The 26,824-nt window shown below is 47.0% G+C and overlaps 2 protein-coding genes across 4 annotated transcripts; one reads left to right on the top strand and one right to left on the bottom strand.

Annotated features, from left to right (window-relative positions):
• Positions 1-572: 572 nt before the first annotated feature.
• Positions 573-9,947, top strand: ZXDC (ZXD family zinc finger C). 3 transcript variants are annotated; one of them, XM_061357167.1, is made up of 10 exons: positions 575-1,734; positions 2,438-2,590; positions 3,088-3,166; positions 3,280-3,410; positions 4,045-4,215; positions 5,065-5,750; positions 6,249-6,333; positions 7,933-8,102; positions 8,689-8,790; positions 9,831-9,947. In XM_061357167.1, exons 1-10 carry the CDS (start codon positions 657-659, stop codon positions 9,915-9,917), a joined length of 2,742 nt encoding a protein of 913 aa, XP_061213151.1. In that variant the 5' UTR covers positions 575-656; the 3' UTR covers positions 9,918-9,947. The 3 variants fall into 3 exon arrangements, with proteins under 3 accessions (XP_061213152.1, XP_061213151.1, XP_061213150.1); XM_061357166.1 differs by having other exon boundaries at positions 577-1,734; positions 7,930-8,102; XM_061357168.1 differs by lacking the exon at positions 8,689-8,790 and having other exon boundaries at positions 573-1,734; positions 7,930-8,102.
• Positions 9,948-12,502: 2,555 nt separating this feature from the next.
• On the bottom strand, positions 12,503-25,202 carry CFAP100 (cilia and flagella associated protein 100). The gene is given in 16 exon segments (XM_061357329.1): positions 12,503-12,672; positions 13,308-13,401; positions 14,855-15,057; positions 15,488-15,620; positions 16,523-16,674; positions 16,983-17,043; positions 17,933-18,083; positions 18,172-18,344; positions 18,864-18,947; positions 19,533-19,696; positions 20,395-20,462; positions 21,072-21,264; positions 22,589-22,695; positions 22,903-22,989; positions 23,376-23,553; positions 25,113-25,202. Coding segments are annotated over 16 exon segments (2,049 nt in total). The 3' UTR covers positions 12,503-12,561.
• Positions 25,203-26,824: the final 1,622 nt, after the last annotated feature.

Genomic DNA, 26,824 nt, shown 5'->3' with positions numbered 1-26,824 from the left:
CTGAATCGGTCAGTGGAAGGAGGGATCACAGCACCATCTGCTGGGACTGCTCCTCGCTCCCACAGCAGGAGGGGCCTGATGTAATTTCCACTGCAAATACGGGATAATTTTCCCTTTTCCTTCAGTATTGGAGAGCCAGGAGCCAGCTGGACATGAGAGAAAAACAGGTTGTATGCTTGGGATCTTTTTTTTTGCATAGGTTCAACTGATTTGAGTAACAATATGTTATTATAGAGTCTCTTGCCTACCCACAGGATATTTTGCTGATGTATTTACCTATTCTAACTCTCCAGCTGTGGTTTGCAAGCTTGGAAGTGCTTTGCTTTAGCACAGCCTCTTCCTTGCTGTTAACAGGAATGGACAAATCCCGGAACAGTCCCCAAATCCTGAAATAATTCCAATTGTGCCACTGTTAGAGGTGCAAATCGCTGTGCAGCGCCTCGCTGCGGTCCGGTAGCCCCCGAGCATCCCCCCTTGGGGGCAAGGGGACCCTGACCGTGGCGAGCAGCCCAGGCTCCGCTCCGGGACTCCGCGCTCCGGGTTTCCCCGGCGCCTCCCGCTCCGCTCCTGGAATCCCCGCTCCGGGATTCCCCTCTGCCCCGCGCCGGCCCCGCCCCGCGGCTCCGGTTTCAGGCGCTGCTACAGGGACCCCCAAGATGGAAACGCAGGGGCTGCCCGCCGCGGAGGCGGCCCGGGCCCGGCCCGGCGTGCAACATGGCGGCCCCGCTGCGCCGCCCGCCGCCCCGCGGCGGCCGCCGCCCGACTGGGACCCCTCGCCCGCCGCCGCCGCCTCCTCCTCCTCCGCCGCGGCGTCGGGCCTCTACGTGAGCTTCCCGGTGCTGCTGGTGGAGGAGAAGCCGGAGGCCAGCCCGGCGCCCAGCCCCTGCGCGCAGCCGGCGGGGCCCACGCCCGACAACGACGGGCTCCTGCTCGTCCTCAACGTGGTGCGCGGCGCGGCCGAGGCCGGCCCGGGAAGCGGCGAAGCGGGACGAGCCCAGCCCGGCCCGCCGCCCGCAGAGCCGCCGCCGCCGCCGGAGGAGGAGGAGGCCTCTGGAGCGGTGCCTCCGCCGCCGCCGCCTCCCCCACCGCTGCCCCCCGCCGGCGGCGATGGCGGCGGGGCGGAGGATGGCTCGTTCTCGGGGACCATCACCATCAACAACCAGAGCCTGGTGGTGCGCATCGAGAACGGCGTCCTCACGCTGGGCCCCGGCGCCGAGCAGGCCGCGGGCACCGCGCCGCCACCTCCCCCAGCAGCCGCCGCCGCCAGCCCCGCCGAGCCTCCGGGCGGGCCGCGGCCGCGCTCTCCGCCGGCCTTCCCGTGCCCGGAGCCGCGCTGCGGTGAGGCCTTTCCCCGCAAGCAGCAGCTACGGCTGCACCGCCTCTCGGCGCACGGCGGCGGCGGTGGTGGTGGCGGGGAGGAGGACCGCGGTGCGGCGGCGCGGCCCTTCTGCTGCCCGGTGCCGGGCTGCGCCTGGTCGTTCGCCACGGCCTACAAGCTACGGCGGCACCTGCACTCGCACGACAAGCTGCGGCCCTTCGCCTGCGCGGCGCCCGGCTGCTCTAAGCGCTTCACCACCGTCTACAACCTGCGGGCCCACAGCCGCGCCCACGAGCAGGAGGCGGCGCACAAGTGCGAGCTGTGCGGGCAGCGCTTCCCCAGCGCCGCCCGCCTCGCCGCGCACCGGCGCCGCAGCCACCTGGAGCCCGAGCGGCCCTACCGCTGCGACTTCCCCGGTAAGCCAGAGCCGCCGTCCCCGAAGCTCGCTTCTCCTCCGTGCTGGCCCTCATTCCCCTCCTGAGTCGGGAGGAAGAGCCACTTGGGTTATTGAGGGTGCTTTGAGCGACATGGTCTCATGGAAGGTGGCCCGGGCCTTGGCAGGAGGTTTACACTGGCAAAGGGGAGATTGAGATGCGTTCTTGGGTACAAGTTCTTCTCTGTGAGGCTGACCAGAGAAGCTGTGGCTGCCCCATCCCTGGCAGTCTTCAAGGCCAGGTTGGACACGGACTTGGAGCAAGCTGTTCTAGTGGAAGGGGTCCCTGCCCGTGGCAGGGGGCTGGAACTGGATGAGCTTTAAGGTCTTCTCCACCACAAACCATTCCGTGGTTCTATGACAGTTTGGGAGCTGGAGGGTGCTGCGCTTTCACTGTTCAGTTTACAACGTGACTTTGTACTGTTGTGAAGCACAGCATGAGCATTTTATGATGTGCCTTACACCAGGCTGTGTGTGTTCTGACTGCCCACCTGGGCTAAATGATCATAGTCCTTGGGAGCAGCGTAGTTTAGGTTTGCACTGTTTGGTTTTTCTATGTACTGGGATGAAATATCCTAGAAGAAGGATCATGAGGATCCCTCACTAAAAGTTTGGAGGGAGATACTGCAGTTTCCTGATTCAGTTTTCCATCAAGTCCATGCGCTGTTTCCCTTCTCTCTCCCCAGGCTGTGAAAGGACATTTATCACAGTGAGTGCATTATTCTCCCACAATCGAGCCCACTTCCGAGAGCAGGAGCAGTTCTGCTGCTCGTTCCCTGGCTGTAACAAGCAGTATGACAAAGCCTGCCGACTGAAAATCCACATGAGGAGCCACACAGGTATCTGTGAGGGTGACTTGGACCTGGGAAAGCATATGGGAGATAATACATGGGCTTCAGTTTGCTGGGAAAACTGTTTTTTAAGTGTCGTTTTGCTGAGTGAAGTTCTTAGATGTGTTAGAAACCAACTTCAGACTGTTGTAGTCAACATACAGTCACAGGTCATGAAAACAGAACGCATTTCAGTTGTGTTTCTAGTTTGAATAACACTGTTCTTGGCTATTGAAGCATCTTGAAGGTGGCTCAGATTAAAAAGAGAAGGATTAGTCATTAATTATTTGTGCTTCTTGATGTATATGGAAAGATGCAGTAGCCTGGAGTTAAAGAAGGCTCAGACTGTCTTAAGTGGGAAGGGTCATCACAGTACTCTGCAGTGACTAGCAGGGGAGGGTGGTTGAGTTGTCTTAAATGGATTCAATTGAAACAGCTTTTGAGATCTTCTAGTAGCAGTGTGCTTGTCCCTATTAGATTCTTAACATAACTGTTCTTTGTTTAAGGTGAAAGGCCTTTTATCTGTGACTTCGAAGGTTGTGGCTGGTCTTTCACCAGCATGTCCAAGCTGCTGAGACATAAAAGGTAACCTTTTCTGGTTATACTGCCCTAAATCGCTTGCTGCTTCTTTGGTTTCCTTCCATTACTTAAGCAGCAATGGATTTAATCATGTCAATGGTAATTGCCTTCCCTTGCAGGAAACATGAAGACGACAGGAGATTTATGTGCCCAGTAGAAGGCTGTGGGAAGTCCTTCACAAGAGCAGAACACTTGAAAGGCCACAGTATAACTCACCTTGGTACAAAGCCATTTGAATGTCCAGTAGAAGGTATTGGTCCATTCTAATATGTTAACTGGTAGTTGTGTGCATGTTGCCTAAAGATTGTGTGTGTTTTCCCAAAGCACCAGTTTTGTTGTGGGATTGGGACAGTTTAGAGTGGAGTCTTCTAACAGAGTTTGGAGAGGTAAAACTAAGTAGGTTGGATGGAGCTTGAGCAAGCTGTTCTAGTGGAAGGTGTCCCTGCGTGTGGCAGGAAGTTGGGACTGGATGAGCTTTAAGGTCTCTTCCAAACTAAACCAGTCTGGGATTCTATGATATTTTGCTTCATAAAGTAAAGCAGCTCTGCTTGGTGATTGTTTCTCCTTGTGATGGTTTTGCCAGCAGTCATCATGGAGAGATAACATTTAATATGCTGTAGCAGGGAAAGGTTTTGCATTGCACTGCCTGACTTAAAGAGTTTCCTGTTGTCAGAAACAGGTTGTTGCACTGCCCTACCCACTGAGACGTCCTTGATAAAACAATGCGATATGTATTTGGTTTTCTTCTGATTCCTCTGAATGCACACATGGGCACTGCAAATAGAATTCTGTAAAGCTACTCTCATTTATTCTGTTGAGACACTGAATGGGAACATCAGATTGAAATCAGATGACACATTAAAGCCTTGTGTATCTTCCTACAGGCTGTTGTGCAAAGTTCTCAGCACGAAGTAGCCTGTATATTCACTCCAAAAAACACCTTCAGGATGTGGACTCCTTAAAGACTCGTTGCCCTGTACCCAGCTGTAATAAGTTTTTCACTTCCAAACACAGTATGAAGACACACATGGTCAAACAGCATAACTTCAGCCCAGGTAAAGTAGTTGTTTCAAACTATGGGATGGTGCAGTGGAAAACCTGGATGTCTTCTTAAGGAAAATGTGTATTTACTGTTGTTGAAATCTGAGCTAAATGGCAGAATCTTCACCCAGGCTGGAATGCGCTTTCCCTCCCTAAAATTTTTAGTGGCACCTGTAACTGGTATCAGAAAGTGAGATTTGAGCTTGACCTGTGGCATAGGGGCCTATAAGGATGCTGGGGAGGGACTCGGGACTGTAGTGGTAGGACAAGGGGTAATGGGTTAAAACTTAGGGGAGATTTAGATTGGGTATAAGGAAGAAGTTCTTTCCTGTAAGGGTGGAGAGGCACTGGAATGGGTTTCCCAGGGAAGTTGTGAATGTTCCATCCCTGGCAGTGTTAAAGGCCAGGTTGGACAGAGCCTTGGGTGACATGGTTTGGTGTGAGGTGTCCCTGCCCATGGCAGGGGGGTTGGAACTGGATGATCTTAAGGTCCTTTCCAACCCTAACTATTCTAGGATTCTATGAAATTGCAGCTTTTTGAATGAAGTAGAGCTTCTCCTTCTCCGTGCCATCTGTAAAGCATGAGCAAGGACCAAAAGCACTTTGTTCTGCACTCCCACTCCTCAACAGCCTAACTTGGTCTGGTCTGCCTTGGTGGTACTTTTGGCAAGTGTTCTTGTAACTGGAATTTCTCTATAAAGGAGTGAATTTCAGTAAGCTTCTTGTCCTTAGATCTGCTTTCAGGGCAGTTGAGAAGCTTTTCAGTAGGCTGAGTTTGAAGCTTTCCCCTTTGATCATTCATGTCTTTCCTCCTCATTTTCTGATGAAAGGTTTATCTTAGAGCCAAACCTCTTCTCTTCCAGACCTCCTCACTCAGCTCGAAGCAACCAGCTCCCTCACACCCAGCAGTGAGCTCACTAGTCCAGGACAAAGCGATCTCAGCAACATAGACCTCGTATCCCTCTTCTCCAACGTGTCTAGTAACAATTCTGCAACTGCAACAGACATGGCACTGGTGAACTCTGGAATTGTCACCATTGATGTTGCTTCGGTGGGCTCAACACTGGGAGGAAACCTCCCTGTCAGCACCAGTTCTTTGAGCCAGGCAGTCGACCCCTTGATACTGGTGACGAGCAGCGATATGCCACAGAGCCTGGACAGTTCTCTCTTGCTGGGAACCAGTGCAACAGTTCTGCAGCAAAGCACTTTAAATTTGGATGATGTACAGACTGTCAATGCAGAAGCCTTGGGTTCCCTAGCATCCCTATCGGTGAGGAATTCCAGCCAAGATGTGCACGGTTTGACATCCAGCAATAATCTAACCATCGACACAGCTGCTTTGACTCCTTCTAGTAGCCTCGGCAGTACCAATGTGCCTGAGTTACTAACACCAACTAAAGCTGAACGCAATCTGCTTCCGAGCTCGGATGTTGTTGGTCAACAAGAGGGCAGCAAAGTAGTGACACAGTTTGTCTTCTCCAACCCTCCAGGGAGCTACAGCGCGCAGAAAGAAATGGACCTTGGCACCGTAACTGGCAGCTCATTTTTGGTATGCAGTGACTGTTTTACCCCTGGATGACTGAGATACCTCTTAGGGAGACCTCTCAGGTTTTGGCTTATTTTGGTGAAGGATGTGGAGTGTTACGTTGAATAGGTTGTGTCGTGGATTAATCAGAAGTAGATCGGGTATGGTAATAAATCCTCTTAAGAAATACTGAATTCTGGTGGGGAAAGTTAAGGGATTAAAAAATGAGCATCCGTCTGTCTGAGAAAGAAATGGGATTTACAAGAACACCCAAGAATGTGTGGTATGTCTTGTGCTTTTCATCCCAGGGAAAGATTTAGGCTGGGAGAGTAACCAAAACATCTTCATCTCAGTCCTCATTCCCATTTTGAGTACTCTTCCCTTTCTGCTTTACTGTGTTACTGCAGATTTAACTTTTAATTTGTGTTACAAAGTGAATGTGGAGCTAACTTCTTTTTGTGCTCAAGTCCAGATAGGAAGTAAGAAAACTTTGCATCTCTTGGCTTTATTTTCTTTCACCAGGAAAGCAGTGGATCTGCAAGAACAGACTACAGAGCCATTCAGCTAGCCAAGAAAAGGAAACAAAAAGGGAATGGGAGCAGCACAGGTGAGAAGCCATTCATTTTGTTCAGTTTCCTATATACAGTTCAGGGGTTTGGCATTGAAATGGGAGCAAGGATCTGAGAACATCCTAAAGCACCCCATCCTGTTCCTTGCTAGTTAAAATACTCATGCATGTGGTGTGCCATCTGTTACTTGAGATAATCGCATTCTGTGCAATATCAAATTCACAGTAAGCTTATAAGGAGATCTGCACCACATGTTTGATGAGTGTTAACAAGACACTATCTCTCCATCTCTTAATCTGCTTTTTAATTTCTTATTACAATACATAATTGAGATCACTTTGCTTTCTGTTGTCTGTGCTTTCGGTCTTACCTTACTGGGTTTTCTTTTACTCAGTATAGACATTGAAAAGATCAGCTGAGTTTGTTTCACTTCTGTGTTTCACTTAGTCACTGTGTATGCAGTGTTAAGGAATTTATTTCTTGGTTATCTAGAACTACTCAAACCCCATTCTTTGATTTTAGCCTAGTAGAGAGCTCTTGTGCAGGGTGAGGTTTAGGTCTTGATTTCAAATGCATTTTCTTTTGAGCTCTAGTTTGACTCAAAGCTGTCTGATGTGGATTATAAACTGTTACTTTGCCAGGTCAGATGTGGTCTGTGTGAGCTCAGGTGTTTGAGTTGTGTCTATCCTTGGGCCTGGGGTGGAATATCACATCTATATAGTTTAGTTCTTCCTTGCTGGCTCTCAGACCTTCCACCTCTGAGAATCAAGGTGATAATTTCTAAGGTGAGTTAAGAGACTAGGTTTGAATTAAGCACTGTCACGTTTCTGTATTTGTGAAAGTCTTGGCCTGCATACGTTCTGGTTTAGTGCATCATCATATGGAGGAGTATCTAGGTTTAACTAGGTTGAATGTACACTCTAGAGGGGAGTTCAGTGTTTAAAAGGAAGTTTTCCAAGCCTTTCATTTACTATAGGTTTAAAAACCAAACCAAAACCTGGAACAGCTGGCAGGATTGTATTTCTCACATTTATTTTGACTAGGTTTTTGGTTTTCAGCTTGTGATACAAGCAGCTGGTTCATCCGGTTTTAAACTGGAAAACGCTTAAGGTTGTGGTAGTTGTACTTCTGCAGCCTGTTCTGCCTAACAGTCCTTGGAGTCTTACTGGCGATAGATGAGCTCCACAGCACTTCTATTACAGTTTGGGCAAATGATGAGCATGACTTCAGGAGAGGAGTTACTAATTAAAAACAGAAAATGCAGTTCTACTTCCTAATTCCTTTGTAGAACTCAACAGGCATGCTGATGCTCCTGGGCTACCGCAGGGGTGAGCTCTAAACCACAGCACTCTGTGATGTGGTTTTAATGGCATCCCTACATTTAATGGGTGGACTCAATGATCTTAAAGGTCTTTTCCAACCTAAAGGATTCTGTGTCAAAAGGTGCTTGGTCAGCAGTTGGAGTTCAGCTGGTTCTTGTCTGGCCTTGTAGCAGTTAATCAGATGGTGCTTAATAATACAGTACTGTGGGCAGACATCTGTGTAGTGTAAATAACTGCATCAAATTGAAAACTGCTAGCAGGAAATGGCAAATTGCTTCTGACCATCTCAATCCTAAACCTTCTCTCTTTCAGCAGCATCTGGCTCTGGTCAGAGGAAAAGCAAGGGTGGTAAAGTGAGCCCTACCAACTTCTCATCATCCACTCCTGGCAGTCGACTGGGTGGCAACATAGTTCTGCCAAATGGAGGGCTGACAATAAGGGACCCTGCCACTGGAGCCCAGTATGTGCAAATTCAGCTTCTTCAGGTAAGAGCTGAGGAGGAAAAGCTTGTTCATCTTCTGTTAGCCAAACTGGCACATTTATGGAAGGACCTGACTCCCTGCCAACTCAGGTACTACTGCCCCAAGATGGGATTTTGAGATCTCTGATATGTACCGTGTCCCTTAGAGCATTTGCCTGCAAGAAATGCTTTCGTTGGAAGTTTGTATGAAAGTGGCTTTAGAGAGGAAACAGAGCTGGTTCAGTAGTACAGCTGCTGGAGGCTCAAACAGTTGTGTTGTGGAAATGGGCAAGATGTTTTTATTTGGTTCAGTGGTAATACTCAGTCCAGCCTGGAATATACAGGCACTGTAGCTGTAGGAAGCATCCTGTTCAGCTTCTGAGACTGGATACACTTGATGGAGGGAACACTGTGATGAGTTTTAGCCAACTTCCATTTTGCATGGTGATCTTTCAAGGGCTGATTTAAGTGGCAGTTACCTTCCCAGGCATCTGTGTGGCTCTAGGCCTTATGAGTAGAGTGGCTTTATCAGATGAGGTTGAGTGAAATTTGCCACATTGTGCTGAGATGCTTGAAGGTCTTGTAAGTGCATCACGTTTCTGTATTCACAGGATGATTCCCCAGGAGAGGGGGATTTGCCCTTTCAACTGAGTTCTCAGTCTTCCTCGTCTCATTCTCAGCTTACAGTGGATTTACCTGTTCACATACTTCAGGTACAACATGTCAGAGCCCTTGGGCTTTATTACCTAGTGTGAAAGTGAAGGCAGTTTAGTTTGAACACTCTTGTGTTCATCCTAATGCAAATACTGTGTTTTTCATTGGGAGTTTAATTCCACTTACAAGAAGCAGTAAGCAGAGAGCTGGCACTGCAAGATTGATCTTGTGTATGTTACCAACCTTTGACATGTCACAAGTGGTTGTTTTTCTTCCTCTGTTTCTGAATAATGAGTAACTAAATCTATTCATTTACTACTGAAGTGCTCCATCCTTGTTTTCTTGATCCCATCCTGCAGATATTAAGTGGGTCAAGAAAGAGGATCAGAATTGATACGTAACAGGTTGCAGCAGAGGTGGGGAGTGGGAACAGAGTGGGAAATGAGATCTTGAGCTTAGATTTCAGAGTGGTGTCTAAATGGGAGTGCAGTTAGGTTAAAAAGTCTGCTCACTTCTCCAGTCTTTGGTTTCACTGCTTGCCCGTGGTCACTGCTGAGTATCAGTGGTGTTTGAATGCAGAAAGCTTCATGGAGCATCTTGTGTAAATGCTTTGGTAGCTGCTGTTTTGGTAAACTGGAGCAGCTGAGAACTGAGCAGTGAAGGATTCACATGTACGTAAATCCCATTTTCTACTTGACCGTGTGGGGCTTTGGTTTTGACGGACTGTGCAATACAGTTATTCTTAACCAGGCTTCTCCTGGATGGAAAATAAAGCTTTAGTATTTGAGAGGAGCACTTTACTGTGATAAACCTAGAAATACAAGAAGAGTTCTAGGATTGTTGGCCATGGCAGAGAGTTAATGCAGGCAAAACAAATAGTGATTTTAAATTTATCCCCATTAGTAATGCTTATCTGAAGTGTTCCAAAGGAAAACCTTTTGAGGGGGTCCCCAAAGTAGGAGAGTTTTGGGTTTCCTCTAAACCATTCAAAGCATTTTTCTGGTGTTGGCTAAATGTCAAGGTGATCTTACTGATAAGCATTCAAAGCATCGAGAGGTGAAGGCACTGACCTCTTCGTGCTGTCTGTTTGCTTTAACAGGAGCCACACAATTCCACTGAAGATGATGCAGGTTCTGATAACTCTCAGTTCACTGGAAGCACAATAAACTTACAGGATCTGGAATGACCGTTATTAAGAAGAATTACTTGAAAACAAGTTGGTCAATCACGTCTTGACAGAGTGAGATGACTGTGGTGGGTCTTTTTCCAAGGAAAATAGGAAAACCAGGAGTGCTGGATGATGGTTGCACTCTTTGCAATGTGCTAGGGACAGCTGCAACTGAAAGACGTTCTTACAAGATGTAAATCCCACTTGATGTGCCTGTGTAAGATACCCTGTCTGCCTGGAGGCTGGCGAGGCTGAGGCAGACTGCTGTACAGTGTTGTTTCAGGGAGAAGTGCTGTATTAAACTTCAAACTGGGGTAATATTTACTGTTTTCACAGGAAAGCAAGTATTCTACAGCTAACACGAACAAATTCATCCTGCCTACAGCAGTTCAAACCTTCCTTCTGCTGGTCTTCTCTGGAGCCAGTGGCCTTGAGGAATTAAGAGCTAACCTTTGCAAGTGTTCTTCCATACACTCACACACACACAAGTAGTTGTTTTGGCCCCTGTGTTTTGGCAGAAAAGTGGACTAAAAGTGTCACACGTAACAAAATGAATGTCCCACACCATGAAAACGAGATGCCCTCAACTCTTTGTTTTAGGAAGTTAGATTCTAACCGTTACCTTAGCTGTGAATCAGTTTGTAGCTCATGTTGAGTTTCTCCCTTTCCTCGCTCCTGCATCCCAAATACTTTGCTGAATTCTTCCAGCACAACTTGAAAACTGCAATAGAACTGTACTCACTGCAAGTGAGGAGTGAGGAGTCCAACAGCATCTGAGAGGTTCATTTCAGCTTTGTGTTCCCTTTCTGGGGAGGAATGTTGACCGTCACGTAAATTGAAGCACCTTGATTTTTATCTCATCTATAAACTGCTGCCAAGTTACCTGTGAACTGGCCACTACCTTTTTACTTTGGGTTGGGTTGTTTTCTTGGGGATTTTTGTATGGAGCACTGTTTTAACACTTGTTCTTTCTTGCTGTCCCATACACGTCGAGCTTCCAACTGGTTTACAGACTATGCGTGGTCAAGAGTATTTTATGGGGGGAGACAATTGTTACGTAGGAAGATTTGCCCCACTGAAAGCCTGCAGTTTCTCTTGGGGGCGGAGAGAGAGGTTGTATGTACTGTACTTACCTGGATTGCAGACACCTAAATAACTATAGGGTTGTATAGGAAACAAGAAAACCACCTTTGGTTATGTTTTAAGGTAGTAATTTAAGTGTTTCTCATGGTGATGTACTGAATGCCTATCAAATGATGTATAGGAGTTTGCTAAGGGAGTGTATGTGCTGGTTTTTATTCTCAATAAGGTGTGTGTATGCACGTATGTGTATTTTCGTACACAATAGGATATGGCACGCAGGAGAAGGTTGTTGATCTTTCTGACCTTGCACATACTTATTTATTTTACAGTCAGACTGGTGTTGAACTCACACGAGGTCATTCAGAAACGCTTTTACTTCCTGTGCCTTTTGAACGATGTATGTGTCCAGATCAAGGCTTTTTCCTGGTTGAGCACTTGGGGAGAGAGGAAAGAAAGCATACAGGTTACCTTCACCTTCACATCCTGGTTTGTAGGCAGTGTTAGATCCTCTGGTTGAACCAGTTTTATTTTCCTATCTTTAGCATTGAGGTCTCTCTGTTCCTCTCAGCCTGAGTTTACAGCTTACGTCCAGGAATCTCTTAAACCTCTCAGGTTGGGTTTCCAAACCAAACTCATTTGGTAGATGAGATCTTCTACGTGGTGGCTGTGGCTGCAGAATGGAGTCCACTCCTGAGAGGTTGAAAGGTTGAGGAGGAATCATCTGGAGGGACTGCTGGGTCTTGCTCTAGTGGTCACCGTGCTCTCCCTGGAAGCTGAGATGCCTCGAGCTCCCGATGCCTGCATTAGCATTGCGCTGTTCTCAAGGACCATACCAGTTCTGAATCTATTACAATGGCCAAGGAACACTCCATCTTTTTATGGGACTTCCAACCAAATCTTTCTACGTCTGAAAATGTACCTCACTCAGCTTTGTAAGTGAATGTAAAGTGCTAACCTCTTGGGGCCGAAAATGGGATCACTTGGCTTGGACTCCATTGCTGGCAATGGATACCTGACGAACTGCTGGTGCAAAAGGGTTAATAAAGCTTTTTTTTTTTTATGGTCAGTTTGTCACTGGGTGGTGTTCTTTGGATGGATGCAGCTGGCATAAAGCTCGCTGTTAACAGCTTGATTTCTGCAGAGCTGCTGCTTTTCCTTTGTGTCTTGTGCGCAATAATGAGGTGGTCTGTAATGAAACCCATCCCTTGGATTGAAAGCTATGCTTAGCTGTTGGTTTTTAGAGGCCTCCATCAGATCTGTGCTTATAATTAATGTCTTGTGGGTGCCCGACTTAGTTATGCCTTAACAAAGATTGTTGCCAGGACTGTGATAGATCTCACTAGTCAGGTTTGGAGGGATAGTGCTATTTGCATCAAAACCTGTATGAAGAAAACATCATTGCTTGGAGGAGCCTGAGAAGCAAAATGTGACAATTTAAATTCATTTATTTAGGCAAAAGATCAGTAGAGGGAGAAAGGGGGCTGGGATTTTGGGACAGAAGAAGGAGTGAAGTTGATCAAGAATGTAGACCTATGAAAAAGCAGCATCAGCCCTGCATGCTGTGGGTGAGGCTGTGCTGTCAGGTGAAGTAATAGAGTTGTTCCTCCTGCTTATCTATTTCTTCTTGTTTGGGCTTTCTTTTTGGCTTCTTGGGAGGTAGGACAGAGCGAAACATCAGCCTCCTGCTGGTCTGCAGAGGAAGAAGAGTCGCCTGTGTCAGTCTGAACCACACACCTAAGGCTGATTCACCTTCATGCTCCTGCTAGAGGGGCCGTGGCCCCTTGCTCTTTTCTGGGCAGATTTCAGTGTGTTTAAGTGTGGTTTTATCCATTAGAAAATAAGTGTCAAACATTTCAAGGCCATGCATGTGCTTGTGCATCAGCTTCTATGGGCTGCTATTGCATCAGCTTCTACAGCCTGCTATTGCACCTGCAACTGGTTTCTGACTAAAGCCTGATTTGTACTGTTGAGGAAGGCAAGTCCAAAGAAATAGCTGATGGACCATGCAGAACCTTATTGCTTTAACTTGAGTAAAGGGGCAGAGACCCATGGTGCCTGTTCTCAATAGCCCATGTCCTCACTGTCGTGTTGACCCATGGAGCATGCACCACGAGCTGTGGCCTGAAGCTTGCATTGTGCTGGAGTAAGCAGTGTTACTCCAGCAGTTGCTTAAGTTACATCAGTCCTGTAAACTGGGCTACACATGAGTGTGGGTGCCACCCCCAAACTGTACCACTCCTCCCTTAAGTCCTTGATATTCAGGTACCCTCAGCTTCCCTGCAGTGGGCTGTTCAGTGAGGGATTCCCATGGATTCCTGCACTTACCTTCACTTCCCCAGTTGCTTCCGACCTTTCCAGGGCCTTTTTCAGCCTTTCCTCCTTCTGCTTCTCCTGTTGTCTCAGCTTTTCCTCTCTGAGCCTTTTGAATGAAGGATAAATTAAATGCACCAAATACACTTTTGATACACAACATCAACATCTTAACATTTTCTCTTACATCTAACAGTATAGGGCCACCGGAGCAGAGGGGATGGGTATAGCTGATGCTGGAGTGCTGTTGCTGGGAAAGTGGTGAGAGGGAAACAGGTGCTGTAGTTGATCCTGTCCTTTCTGGAGTGAGGGGTGGAAAAAGCACCTCAAGCTTTGCAAATGGAGATGTTGGATGGTTGCTCTCCATTACAAACATGCTCTGTATCTCTTTCAGCAGGTGACTTACACTCTACAGTTGACCAGGATGCTCACCAGCTTTGGAGGTGAATGATGCTTGTTGTGTCTGAAGCTCTCACCAGTGTAACCATGGAGCTACTTTGACTAAGTGGGCACAGTGGAGGCTGATGATGGTAACCAGCTCCAATTCCTTATGGAAATGAAGCACTGGAACAGATCTGGGCTCATGGAACACTGGTGGAGAGGAAGTGAATTCTAAACCTGACGATCTTCAGGAGAAGTTTAAATGCTCTTTGAGGGTCTTTTTTTCGTTGGTGGGATTTACTTTTTATCCGGGGGGTCCGACTCCTTTCTGAGTTATCCTCCTTCCTCCCCAGAGTAGAAGTAGCTTGTCCTATTTCTTTTGTAAGTTAAGAACACAAAACCCTTTACGGAACACCAGGAGGAAGCATCACACCCCTTCTACTACAAAGGTGAAGAAAGATGCAGAGAGAAAGGGTAAGTAGGAGGACAATGTCACTGTTCTGCCTTTAAATCCTTACGCTGTTTGGTTTTTCTCTGCTGGATCTGATTCACCCGAGGATGGGCAGACACAATCAGCTCTCCAGCAGCATCTTTGCTATTTCATGTGTGTAAGCCAAAAGGAATGTGTCTCATGTCAACCTTCATGGATGTTGTTAATTTGCTACTATTTAACTTAAGAGTTTTGTGGAAGAGCCTTTTGAGGGCTGGCATTGCTGACAAATGCCCTTATGTACTTAACTGAAGCCTGACCAAGTATCAGGACCATCAGACCTTGAGTGTGCTAAATCACTACAGAGCAGTGGTTTCCCCATTTAATCAGTTTAAATATTGTTACTGCAAACTGACTTCTTTTGGTGATCATTCTCATCCTTGAATCTGGTTTTAATAATTTACTTATTATTTATTATTTTATTATTTATTATTGTTATTATTAATATTATTACTTGTATTTAATTATTCCAGATTTGGCCTTTTTCTAATGTAACTTCCAGGTGTTTTCTATGCAGCTGTAAGCTATTGGTTGGGACATGCAAGGACTATGACTGTGAAGCCCTTATAGAAGTAAAATGGGATGGATTGGTCACACAGGCTTTCAGTTTCCCAGGTTGATCTATATCCTTGCTTTTGGCTGTCAGCATTAAAAGGAAAGGCCCCATTCCCAGAAGAGTGTCCTATCTTACTTTATCTTCCGTTCCTTTTCCTTGAGTTTCAAAGCATGTTCTAGCTCTTCTGGTGGGATTCCCTCCATGCTGTCCAGTAAATCGTTGAGCCTTTTCTCCAACACCATTAGCATCTGCACTGTCTGCAGGTTTCCCTCGCTGTCCCCAGTGCATTGGCAATAGACTTCTTTCACCTTCTCGCTCAGGCTTGCAAGGATTTTGTCCTAGAGGTGAGAGGGGATGTGGTAAGAGGCTCTGCCCAGTAGAACCCCAGCATCCCTCCAAAAGCAGAGGAAATCAGTGCCCTTTAATTCCCTCAGCAAAGCTCAGTTGCTCGTTTCCCTCTTTCCCTAGCACCAGTGTCTGGGATAGATGGATAGATGTGAAACCATTCTCCTGTTGGTCTCATCTCCCCAGCTTCGCTGTGGCCTGGGGTGGGTTGCAGCCTCTGTGAGCCCAACTCCTGCCTTATGGCCCTGCATGGAGCAGACACATCACTTTGCTCCTCAGTAATGGCCCAAACCTGCTCCATTGCTGAGAAACAGCACCCATCCCTCCCCAGTGCAACCACTGCTTTCTTCCCAGGATGGGTATGGCTGGTGGAGAGGAACCATTTATGCACTAACCCCCCCTTGCCTTCATCTCGGCACGTACCTCATCATCAGCTTTGCCTTCTCCAGAGGAAAGGAGCTGAACTTTGAGCTTCAGATCTGCTGCTCTCTTTTCTTCCTCGGCTACGGAGGACTTGAGGGTGGCCACCTGCTCTTTCAGCTCTGCTATCTCCTCCCTAGGCCACAAGAGAAAGCAGGGATAGCGAAAGCGCATCTCTGAAACACGCGACTCCTGTGCTGCTGCTGCTGCTGCTGCTGCTGCTTTCCAGCCTGGGACCATCCCTCCTGCTGCCGGCAGATGGAGGTAACACCTCGTGCCATTCCTGGGGAGCTCGCACCCGCAGCCCCATGGCAGAGGGATTTAATTGGAATAACAGCAGTGACACCAAATGCTGGGGTTGGGGAGGCACCAGCGGCATGGCTGAATACTCGGGATTTTATAATAACTAATGCGGGAAATAGATGATAAACTTTTCCAAGGGGATAATCTGCACTTTAAATGGGAATATGTGTGTGTGCCTGTCACTGAAACACTATACTACAAAATAGGCTTGGGTTCCTTGCTGGCTTCTTCTAGGAAGGGTTTGCACTGGGTTGGAATAGGTGCTTGTCTGGATTGCTCCAGGACATGCCTGGTGTCTTCCTTTGATCTTTGTGGGTGAGAATTACATGGTACTTCTGGCTGTTGTTTGCTGTGGGTGTGAATGCATCATTTCCCCAGCCTGTGCTTTGAGGACTAAGGAACTAGTCCCAAGCTCGAGTCCTATCTCCTATCTACCCCATGGCAGGGGGGTTGGAACTTGATGACCTTAAGGTCCTTTCCAACCCTAGCTATTCTAGGATTCTATAAATTACATGGAGGGGACACTTTCCTATGGGCTCACGAGATGATGAGTTGGATGTGCTGCAGCTTGGGCTCTATGGGGTGAGAAAGAGTCTTTGTTGTGTGCTGCATGAGCAGCATTGCCTGTGGTCTGCAACATGCAGCCCAACGGTGAAGTGCTAGGTGGGAGAAGAGGGGATCACTTACGTTGAAAGCTGGGGCAGAGGGACCCCTCCCTTGCAGGATCACACTTACATGCTTTCATGTGTGCTGATTAAAGTCTGTAGGACCTTGTTCAGACTTTCCTCTGCCTCCTGGGATTTCTGGAGGACGGAGAACTTCTCATCCTCCATCTCCATGAAAATAGACAGCAGTTGTTGGGGATCAGTGAAGTACAGCTCGGGCTCCTGGAGTGGAAAACACGTGCGGTGAAGCTCTGCCTTCCTCGTTTTGGTTTTCCACTGAAAACCCAATAACTTCCCTCATTTCCCAATCTCCCATTGTATGATGTGATATAGGATCATAGGGTCGGAAGGGACCTCTGAAGATCATCTCGTGCCACTCCCCTCACTGGGGGATGGCAAGCTTTGGGGTAACGGTAGGTTTTTGGCAAGTGATGGCTGCAGTAAGTCCTCAATAGCATAATGAATACTTAGAGGGTGAAAGAACATCAGTAAATGACACAGGACAAACAGAACCCATGAATATTCAACACGAGACTCCTGACCTCATCTTCATCCGAGCTCGTTTCGGTTTCTTCATCCTCCGGTAAGGTCCTGAAAAAGCATTTTGTGTGTCAGCCCCTTGGAGAAACGACAGCTCAAAGGAGACCTTGTTGGTGACTGAGGGGCACTGTTGGTGTTTGCTGTTGCTGTTTACTCCTGTTGGTAGCAGAGCCTGCTCATCACCTTCACTTGGACCTGATCCCCTGTGCCACGGAGGGGTGAAAACTCCATGTGCCTCGTGTCAGTATCAGCCCACTTGTGTCTGCATCATTCCTGCCATGTGGCAGCAGCCCAGTAAGTGCAGTGGCTTGGGAGAACCTGGGATCTGCAATGCTGTGAGTGGAGGCAGAGGAAATGGCCCTGCAGCAGTGACTTATTTCAAACTCTATTGGTAGCCTGGTTTTTTGGCCTTGGGAGGTTCCCCAGCCACTCATGCTTTGCTTTTCCAGGCAATTGCTTTATTTGCCTCAAGAAGCTGGATCTGGACATACTTATCCCATAGTCCCACCTGCCCTTCCTCTTCTTGGGCTGGCCCTGCCTATGTTACAGCAGTGATTCTCTTCCTGCATTCCAGCAGGTATGGCCTGAAGGCTCTTGCTGACAGCATTCAATGCAATGTGGGCTACAGTGGCCTCAGGCCTTCATTAATGGCAAAACAACAGGCAGCTGTTTGCAGGTCTGTGATTCCTCCTGGGGTTACCTCAAGGCCATCCCAAATCCTTCTGGCAAGGCTCTGAGCAGAGGATTTGCGGATGGAGCAGGTACCTAGGTGCTGACTTGAGTACCTGATAGATTTCTATTGCTGGTTTGACTTGTTCCAATCAGACCCAGGTCTCTGTATGCCCACAAAGCTGAGGAGTGGGTTTCCTCTATGCTGACTCCTTCAGCTGAGGGCTCTCTATATCACTTCAGTCTGTTGTGTGTGTTGTCTTGTACTTACGTCTGCCTTGGTGATGGAGGCTTCAGGAACTCTATGATGTCCCGCAAGGACTCGACAGTCAAAGGCTTTGAAGAGAGCAGGAAACTTGGCACATCCATGTTGTTGGTACTGCTGGGACTGGCAGCATCTGTCCCTGCTGTCCCACCTTGGCCTGGAGACAAGGAGGGATGGACCCTTAGAGCATGGGGCTGACCCAGTGAGGGGGGGGTGGGGGGGGGCAGCTCTCCCCTGGCACTCACCCTGCTCTGCAGTGGTGGGAGGTGAAGCATCTCCTTCTCTAGTGCTGCATGCTGTTTTCACATCCCTTGTGCTTGTGTTCCTTTTGCTATGTTTCCCCTGCCACTCTGAGAGTTGGCGGAGAAATTTCCTGTACCTCCTGCACTCCTGCAGATCGACCGTCAATTCAGATACGCTGGTGGGTTGAGAGAAGGGGACGGAGTTTGTTAGCAGGGAGGAAGAGCCCTTGTTTGAAGAGGTTCTTTTCAACTCTTGATATTCAGCATCAACCAGAGAAGGGACAACAGGGCACATGTCTCCACGGACATGCAAAGACAAATGGGAACCTGCCCTGCATGCTTTCTGTGGTTCCTCATGTGGATGCTGCGTGGTCATATCCCTATGGCCCTCAGCCTCGTAGTTGGGGAATTCTTCCTGGAAAATGAATCCCTGGCAGTGTTCAAGGCCAGGTTGGACACAGGGGCTTGGAGCAAGCTGCTCCAGTGGAAGGGGTCCCTGCCCGTGGCAGGAGTTGGGACTGGATGAGCTTTAGTGTCCCTTCCAACACAAACCATTCCAGGATTCTCACTCTTAAAACTTAATACTTTTAGGAATCTTTTTCCCCAATTCCCTGTTCCACAATGGTGGGAGGGTGAAGCACTGCAGGAGCTGTTAAAGGCTGGGCAGGAAGAGTGGAATAGCGCGCAACCGTTACCATTGGAGTTTCTCGATTTCGGAATTGACCTCCTGGATCTCCTCCTCTATTTTCTTTGTCTCCTCTTCAGCTTCTTTTCCATCACTGGGGAAATAGGAATGAACATCAGCTGGGAAACGGTTCATCGGGAAGTGGGGAGGGATTTGAGGTGCGTATGAAACAGAAATAGATGTGAGGGGAGTGCTAGAAATTCCTGCTATCCATGCATCCCAAGGGATGCTTGGCTCCTGCCTGCATTGGCAAAGACAGCATGGGAGCCCAGTGATGCTTCCAGGTTAAAGCCTTCCTCATTTGGCTGCTGCTGAGCATCAATTGCTGCTCTGCCCTTGTGATACCCAAGTGCTCAGCTGGCTCCTCTTAGGGGACTGCTCTTGCTGTGAGCATTCAGGCAGAGGCATCTCCCTCTCATAAGGATGATGTGACAAGGATAGAAGTGGTGGGGTCAGCAGTAGGTTCCTTTGCTGTAGCTGCATTAAAGGGTTTTGTAGTGAGGGGATCCCCCAGCTATTGTTCTTCCTCTCTTTCATTGAATGTGCAGGGGGAAAGGGCTGTAACTCTGGACAAGCTCAGACACAGAGGATTTGCCAGCCAAAACTGCAGGAGGTAAAGCAAAAGACCTCCTGTGTCCAGTGTAAAAGGCACAGGGGTGGTTCCCTCAACATCCATTACATTTTCAGGGCTTGAACAAAGTTTTTCTGCTTCTCCTTCAGGAACTCTTCAAAACTGGCAGCTTCCTTCTTCAGGCAGTATGCAGCCTTTTCCACCTTCCTCTCCTCATTCCTTGCTATCTCCTCCAGCCGCTGAATTTCCTCTCTCTGTGCTGTTGTGACATACTGAAATGAACCCAAAAGGCAGCACAGTCACTTTGGTTGGTTGATGTTAAAGGTACGTTGCTTTAGCTTTGTTCTTGGCTACCTTATAGTTGTTGGTGGAGAGGGTAAGGTTTTCAAACCAAGGTATGTGTCTTAACACAAACTGAGTACATAGGGGGCAGGAGGTATTTCAGAAGTAATATAGCAAATAAAAGGTGAAATTAAGGCCAGAAACCAGAAATCTCAGCACTGCATTAACCCCTGGCTGACAAAGTTTGATTCAGTCTGTTACAGCACAACAACAGAGGTGAATAATGGGGATATTCCAGCATGGGTTCCTTATTCTGAGTCCAGAACAGCTCCCAGCTATAACTGACGTATAGGACAGCAGGAGCCAAAAGGTCAGTATATATATAATATATATCACATATACTAAATATATATTTTTATATCTAATATATATATTATACAATGAAATAGTTGCTACTGGATGGTGCCAATGACCTATGTTCTTTTTTTGGTTTGGAATTGCTAGGCTATCGACTATGAGTGTCTTTAACACAGGACTTGGACAGCCAGTTCATGAGGTTTGATGTACTCCTCCTTGGTAGGATGTCTAGGAGATGGATCTCAGGGGAGGAAAACCCCAAAACCAAACGAAAGCAATACCAGGAAGAATAATGAAATTAATAGAAAGTAATGTTCTTAAAGCCAAGTACCTCAAGTAAAGATATCTCTCTTATGTCATTTATGTAGTCACGGAAGGTCTGCTTTTTTACTGGGTAATCTGCAATGAGAAGATAAAGTTGATCAGACTAGAGCAGGAAATACAGCCAAGGCAAAACACAGTGGACATGTAGGCTGTCATAGCATGGATGTGACTGGCACTGGAGCCAGCAATACCAGTTATTTTATTGTAGTTTTGACTTTGTTTAGGATCGATTTCATGTGGGCTTTTGTGGGGTAAAACCAGGTAGAATGGAGTGGGGAATCTGGTCCTTACAAAGGTTAAAGTCCTGTAAACATTAATAGCAAAGCTGCTCCTCGTGTCAGAGGCCCACGTCCACTAAAATCCAACTTTAAGTCAGCTTAGTATTAACATCTCCATGACACAAGGTCCTACATGGTCCCAGCTGATTCTGAGAGCTCCCAGCTACTGCAAAGGCCACAGGGGATGGTGCAACCCAGGCTATGGAAGTGAAGGTGACACGAGCTTCATTGGTGTGAGATGGAGATGGGCCAGAGGCTGGCATGATGTAGTGTGTAAGTGCTGTGTCTACAGGAGCTCTCCAGAGTCAGCTAGAACTAACTGCTGCTCCCATCCCCTCTCTGAGTTTTGCTTTAGGCTGCCACTCAGCTGAACAGCACCATTATAAAGATACCAACTGTTCCCTACCTCTTTTATAGGCTGTCTTCTGTAAAAGACTCTTCTGAGGAGCTTTCAGACTCTCTTCATTTGTTGCCTGTTTTCTGGCCTCCTCCTTTTCTTCCTGTTGCAGAGCTTGCCTTAACTCTTTTTGCTTTGCTTTTGCTTTAGTAGAGTAAGTAGTTTTCTCATGGATTTTCATGGTCTTCATCCTTTCACGTTCCTATGAGAAAGCAGTTACGTGGATGGTGTGATTATGTGCTGTGTTTGCTGTGGGTTTAAAGGCGCGAGGGGTTATTCACAGTCTAGAAGGTGGCTGATCCCCTGCTGCTGCATGTTTGCCTGGTTCATCTGACTAATGCCCATGATACTTGCTCTTGAGGCGAGTGAAACGCTTCCTTTCTTAGCATTTGTGCCCATTAGGTTGTTGATTTGTATTCTGCATCCAGCCACCAGCTGTGCCGGTTTGTACCTACTCACTGTCCTCATTTGGCCTTCCTGGGTTATTCCTGGGAGAGAATGGAAATTTGCAGAGATTCATCCTTCAAGTCCCCTATTAAAAGGGAAGAAGAGGACAGCCCACACTCAATACTGACTATTCCAACTGTCACAAAGGCATGGAAACCTTCAAGTTCACGTTGAGAGTGTCTGTTTAAACCCACCCCAGAGCTTTCTGGAGGGTAAAAGGTTGTTCATACTTGGTGCTTTCATGTGGGATGAAGTGCAGTTCATTGCTGTCTGCACAGTTTGGGCATGGGTTAGGCTGAGGACATCACTCAGCAGACATCCTCAGCTCACTTCCTAAGCCCTTCCCTGTACTAATGAAGTGACCTTCAACCCAAGAGAAAACCAGATTACATCAGTCATCAGTGTGAAGTGAGGAGCCTCCCTTTGTGATTTAGAAACAAAGGCCTCTTGCTTTCATATCACTGGTTGGCTTCTGCAACTGTGTGCAGCTATCAGAGCTCTCAGAGGTGTGGTAGCCTCTCCCTCTGGATGGCATGCCCTAAGTCCATCGTAGAAATAAGAAAGAGACATTCCTGGGACCCTACTCTCTGGTCTAGTTGCAATTCCCTATCATATGGAGAAACCTAAGGCATGAAACCCATGTTATCCTTCTTCCCAGCCATTTCCTTTGCTGGCAGTTCAGAAGAAGGTCACATCCAACATTGGAATACAGCTTTCCAAGCAGAAAGCCAAGCCTTTTGAGGTGGAAAGCAAGAGATCTTTCATCAAAGCTTTGTACAGAAACATACAAAGTGCTGTTAGCACTGATCTCTTCTCAAGGAACACGAATGAGTGGTAAATCTTGAAGCAGGCAATGTGACAATATCCACCTTTTGCAGCAGCAACCAGCGAGGCTGTGCTCAGATCTGCTCTTGGTAAAGTTAATCTCTCATCATGGACTTGAAGCTGATCTGGGGGAATCTTAGCTAAATCTGACAGCTATTATTTCTCTCATGCACTAGATTTTGGTGTTATATTCCTTGGTTGCCTGCCCCAGTGAACTGCTTGTATATACATAGACCTAAAGCACATATACGTACCTCCCAAGCCTTTTGTCTTTCCTTTTCCTTTATTGAGAAAACATCGAAATCTGGAGGAACTACAGATGTTTTTTTCTTTGTTTTTTCTTCATCCTTTTCTGGGATTTCTGCAAAAAAAAAAAAAAAAAAAAAAAAAGGATGTAGAAGACAAGAGGCAGAATCTCAGGACCGGTGCAAAGAGGCTCTGATCTGCTGCATCCCACCTGAACAGTGCTCAGTCAAGAGCAGGGAGCTGGGCACGGCTTATAAGAAGCCAGTGATCGGCCTCTCCTTTCACCTAACAACAAAAAGCTGCTGGAGCATCATGGTCTTACCTGGCAGCACAAGCTGGGATTCCCTTCCAGTTTTGCAAAGGAGACTTTTAGGTGTTGACATTGTATGTGCAGATGACAGTATTTATCCTGGCCCAAGGAAAACCATAAACACATCAGTCAGTTGCGACCTGCCAGTAGCTGAGGCAGTAGGTTCTACAGACTGATGGGCCCAGGACCCTTCTGGATCTGAACCACTGAGCCTTTTGTGTCTGTAGGAATTAACAACAAGCTTCAGTCACCTGGAAAATATTTGTGTTCTGACCCCAAAAGGGAGATGTTCATCCCTGGCTAATGTAAAACACAGTCCTCCTTACGCACAGACTGATGGGGTGGCAAAGACAATCCAATTTGGAGACAATAAGCAACTCAGACCCTTGCCTGTGCTTCCACCTGCATCTCCAGATCTAATCCACACCCTTACTTTTTCATCCTCCTATTGCTGCTTCACAAGCAATATTTGTGGTCCCTAAAGCTCTTATCAGGAACTGCTTCATCACTGTGGGTTTCTTGCAATAAGGCTGACCGGCTGTTGGACTGCACAGGCACGCTGCAGGGAACTCTGTCATGTTTAATGTTAGGCTGGCAAACTGTTGAAGGTTTGGTTTTGGTTTCCCTGAATCCTGTCTCTTTCTGTAGCCTTTGCTGTGATTCCTAGGGTAAAAGGTGTAATTGTAATGCGCTCACTTACAAAGAACAGATACACCATTGTTAAAGTTACTCTTTCATCAACAGAAGTAGCAAGCTGGGTCCAACGAGGTATTAGTGAATTGATTTAGTGCTGCTGCTGGGACCATTCCTGATCCGCACTGGCATATGACATGGAAGGAAATCTGCTCTTCCACTTGCACTGGTTTTAGGGCTATTTTAGAGCATCATTTCTTGCTCTGAACAACCTCCAGGTTTTAAGCATTTTGAGCTAAACTCATCTGGCCTAATTTCCATGTACATCCTCGGTGCTTTGTGGTTCCTATTGGCTGTGTTTGTGCAGCTGCCCAATTAGTATCTTACTCTTTGGAGGTGTCAAACCTTCCCTGTTGATGAGATGCAGAGGCCGAGGTGGAATTTAGGCTGTCCCAATGCATCCCAAATGTTTTCCCTGTCTTCCTCAGCTCTTGAAGAGCCTTTTCCCAAAGACCTGTTGATGTGTTGGTTTGATTTCATGTTTGCGTAACTCAATGGGGTATTTTTCCCTAGGGGTCCCTCATCTACATCCTGGAACAACAGAACCCCTGCTGCTGATGTGAGCTTTGGAGGAAACCACATCAGGGCAGGGGCAGGAAGGCAAACGCCTGCAGCATTCCACTGAATACACTTTGTGGCCGGCAAACACTGGGATGTTCAGCCCTCTTAGTGCTCTTCTAGGTTCTATCATCTAAACCCCTTCTCATAAACATCTTCATGGGGTTGATTTAAATTCCTGCTATGGGGAACGGGACTGAAAAGCAGGACCAGGCAGAGGATACTGGTATATGGAAAATAATTATCAGTGCGACCCTTTGAGATTAAAAGTGCTTTATAATAGTGTTTTAGCCAAGTATAGGAATCTGTTTCTAAGATTAATTTATAAATACACACTTTATCAAAGTATTCTGGGGGGCTTTTTTTATAGATTGTTTGAACATCACATTGGAAACAATGCCAAAAGCTACAGAAGTGCTAGTTGGGGAATTATAATTATTAAGCTAAATAATGCAAATACAAAAGTAGCTTTGTTTCCAGAAACCTTTGGCATATATTTCATTGCCCCTGACACTTTAATGTTTCAGTAGCTACATACCAATAGCCAATAGATAAGGCATTCATGGTTTTAATTTACTGAAATACATATTCAGCCCTTTTCCTTAGCATCAAGCTGCAGAAAAGGACCTGCCAAAGTAAACAGGCAAACTGCTCTCAAACCCAGCACAAATCCATCCACTGTGTTCCCGGAGCACTGGATGAGCCTTTGTTTTATTACACTCCAATGATTTCAATGATCCCATCGCTTGCAGGGGAGGCTCATTGTGCTGGCTGGGAAACCACTCCAAGATGGAGCTGCAGAGCAGCTCTTCCAGGGACACATGTGCCCTGTTTCCCAATACATCCAATCCCATTCTCCCATGGAGAAGGAGAGGGTTTGTGAGTAGTGGCACACACCAGCACCTCCACTTGTCTGAGTGAGACTCAATCTGATGTCAAAACAGAAAGGAAACTGCTGTGCTTGCCCTCACCCCTTTATTCTCTGGTTTCTCACCTAAAGGAGAGCTCCTCGGGGCTCCTCTCCGAGGGGGAGCTGTGGTCATGGATGTGGATGTGGTCATGGATGCGATGTGGCTGCAGCTCGGCTCAACTCTGGGCTCCCTCCTGTCTCCTGTTCTGTTGTTTGCAGTGCCATGGAAACCCCTCCTCCCATTGCCAGGCAGCAGCTGCTCTGTGAATGGGAGGGATGCACTCCTCCCTCCTGGCACTAGGCCTGGGTTCCCTATGCCCAGGATAAGTGTCCCTGCCCTGATGGAGTGGGGCAGAGCCAGGGTAGGTCCTCCCAGACTTGGCCACCATGGGAGGCTTCACAGTATCACCTGCCTGGCTTCAATGTGGGTTCATGGGTAGGTGTCCTGAGCAGGCAGCTCGCTGAAGGTCAGGTGGTGGCATGGTAAAGGAACAAAACCTCTGTGCTATAAGAGGTCTTGCAGGTTCTTTATTGATTATTTCATACTGGGAAGTGTTTTTTTAACCCTGTCTCTGCAAGCAAAGGAGAAGGTTGAGGAGATAGGAGCTGGAGGCCCTGATTGTGGAATTAACTGTGATTTATCATTCCATAGCCTCTGCCTTGGCCTTTCTGTTTGTAAATCTGAACAGTCAGAGTCTGGGGCCTGTGTGTGGTACAGGTGAATGAACTGTCATTTACTGGAGGTTAGTGGTGCTATAGCCAGTGGTGCTATAGAAGCCCATAGATCACCTTCCAAAACACCGTATTAAAGGCAATTTGTAAAACATCATTCAAAAAGTAATACATTTTAGTGGAGGAAAAGCTCCTTAAATCCCATATTTACTCCTTCCTGTTTCTGAGCAAACCAAATCAGTTCCAAACGGATTGTGTTCTTCTCTAGGCTCTTTAGATTCGCTATTAATACAAGTTCAGCTTTCTGAAACAGCTTTCTTTTTTCATTTACCAGTAGGATTCCAAACAGCTTTCTCCATCTGAATAACTCACGCAATAAATAGCATGGTTCTCTGCAAGTGCAAACTGCCATGTGATTGTTACAGCTCTTCCCTGTAATTGCTGATTATCAAGAGCCTGGATTCAGGCAACAGAAGGAAAATGCTTATGCAGAAAGAAATTGCTCTTTATTCTGCACATGGATGCTTTGATTCTTAGCAGTGATGCAGAACCCCACAGTGCTATCTTCAGTGTGTTTTGGGACATTTCCCAAATGTATTGGGGACTGTGGATATAAAATGGCACTATACAATAATTCCTATTCCCCCCAAAATAACACAGTAGTAAATTGCACTTAAGATGCGGTTTTCTAAAGGCACCCCATCAATGGTCTTTGTTCAGAAACAGCAGTTTGTTACAGGATTGTGCATTTGTCACAGTGGTAAATAGGCAGAAATAGGTAACAGAAAACAGACATCTCAACAGGTCTGCTCTGTCTGGTATATTCTCTATACCAATGAAGGATTCATTTATATGAATCCTTTATAGACCATTTATAGATCCATTGCTCTGTTCTGTGCTATCCTTGCTAAACACCTATTGCCCCAAACTGGAACAGAGGTTATTTAAAAGCAGTGATTTTTGGTGGAGTCTTTGATATGTGCAAGCTTTCCATAGCTCTGGCTCATTGTTCATGTCCCACACATGCCACAGACCACACGGGCTTTGCATTTCCTTGAGGACAGGAAGATTTTAAGGCCAGGAGGACATCTGGGGTCTATT

Source organism: Neopsephotus bourkii, unplaced genomic scaffold (assembly GCF_033783945.1).
Source record: "Neopsephotus bourkii isolate Nb327-2 ecotype Australia unplaced genomic scaffold, CSIRO-AGI_Nbou_v1 NB_887, whole genome shotgun sequence".
Classification (NCBI taxonomy): domain Eukaryota; kingdom Metazoa; phylum Chordata; class Aves; order Psittaciformes; family Psittacidae; genus Neopsephotus; species Neopsephotus bourkii.
The sequence above is the reverse complement of the archived record's forward strand: the minus strand, read 5'-3'. Positions and strand labels throughout refer to the sequence as shown.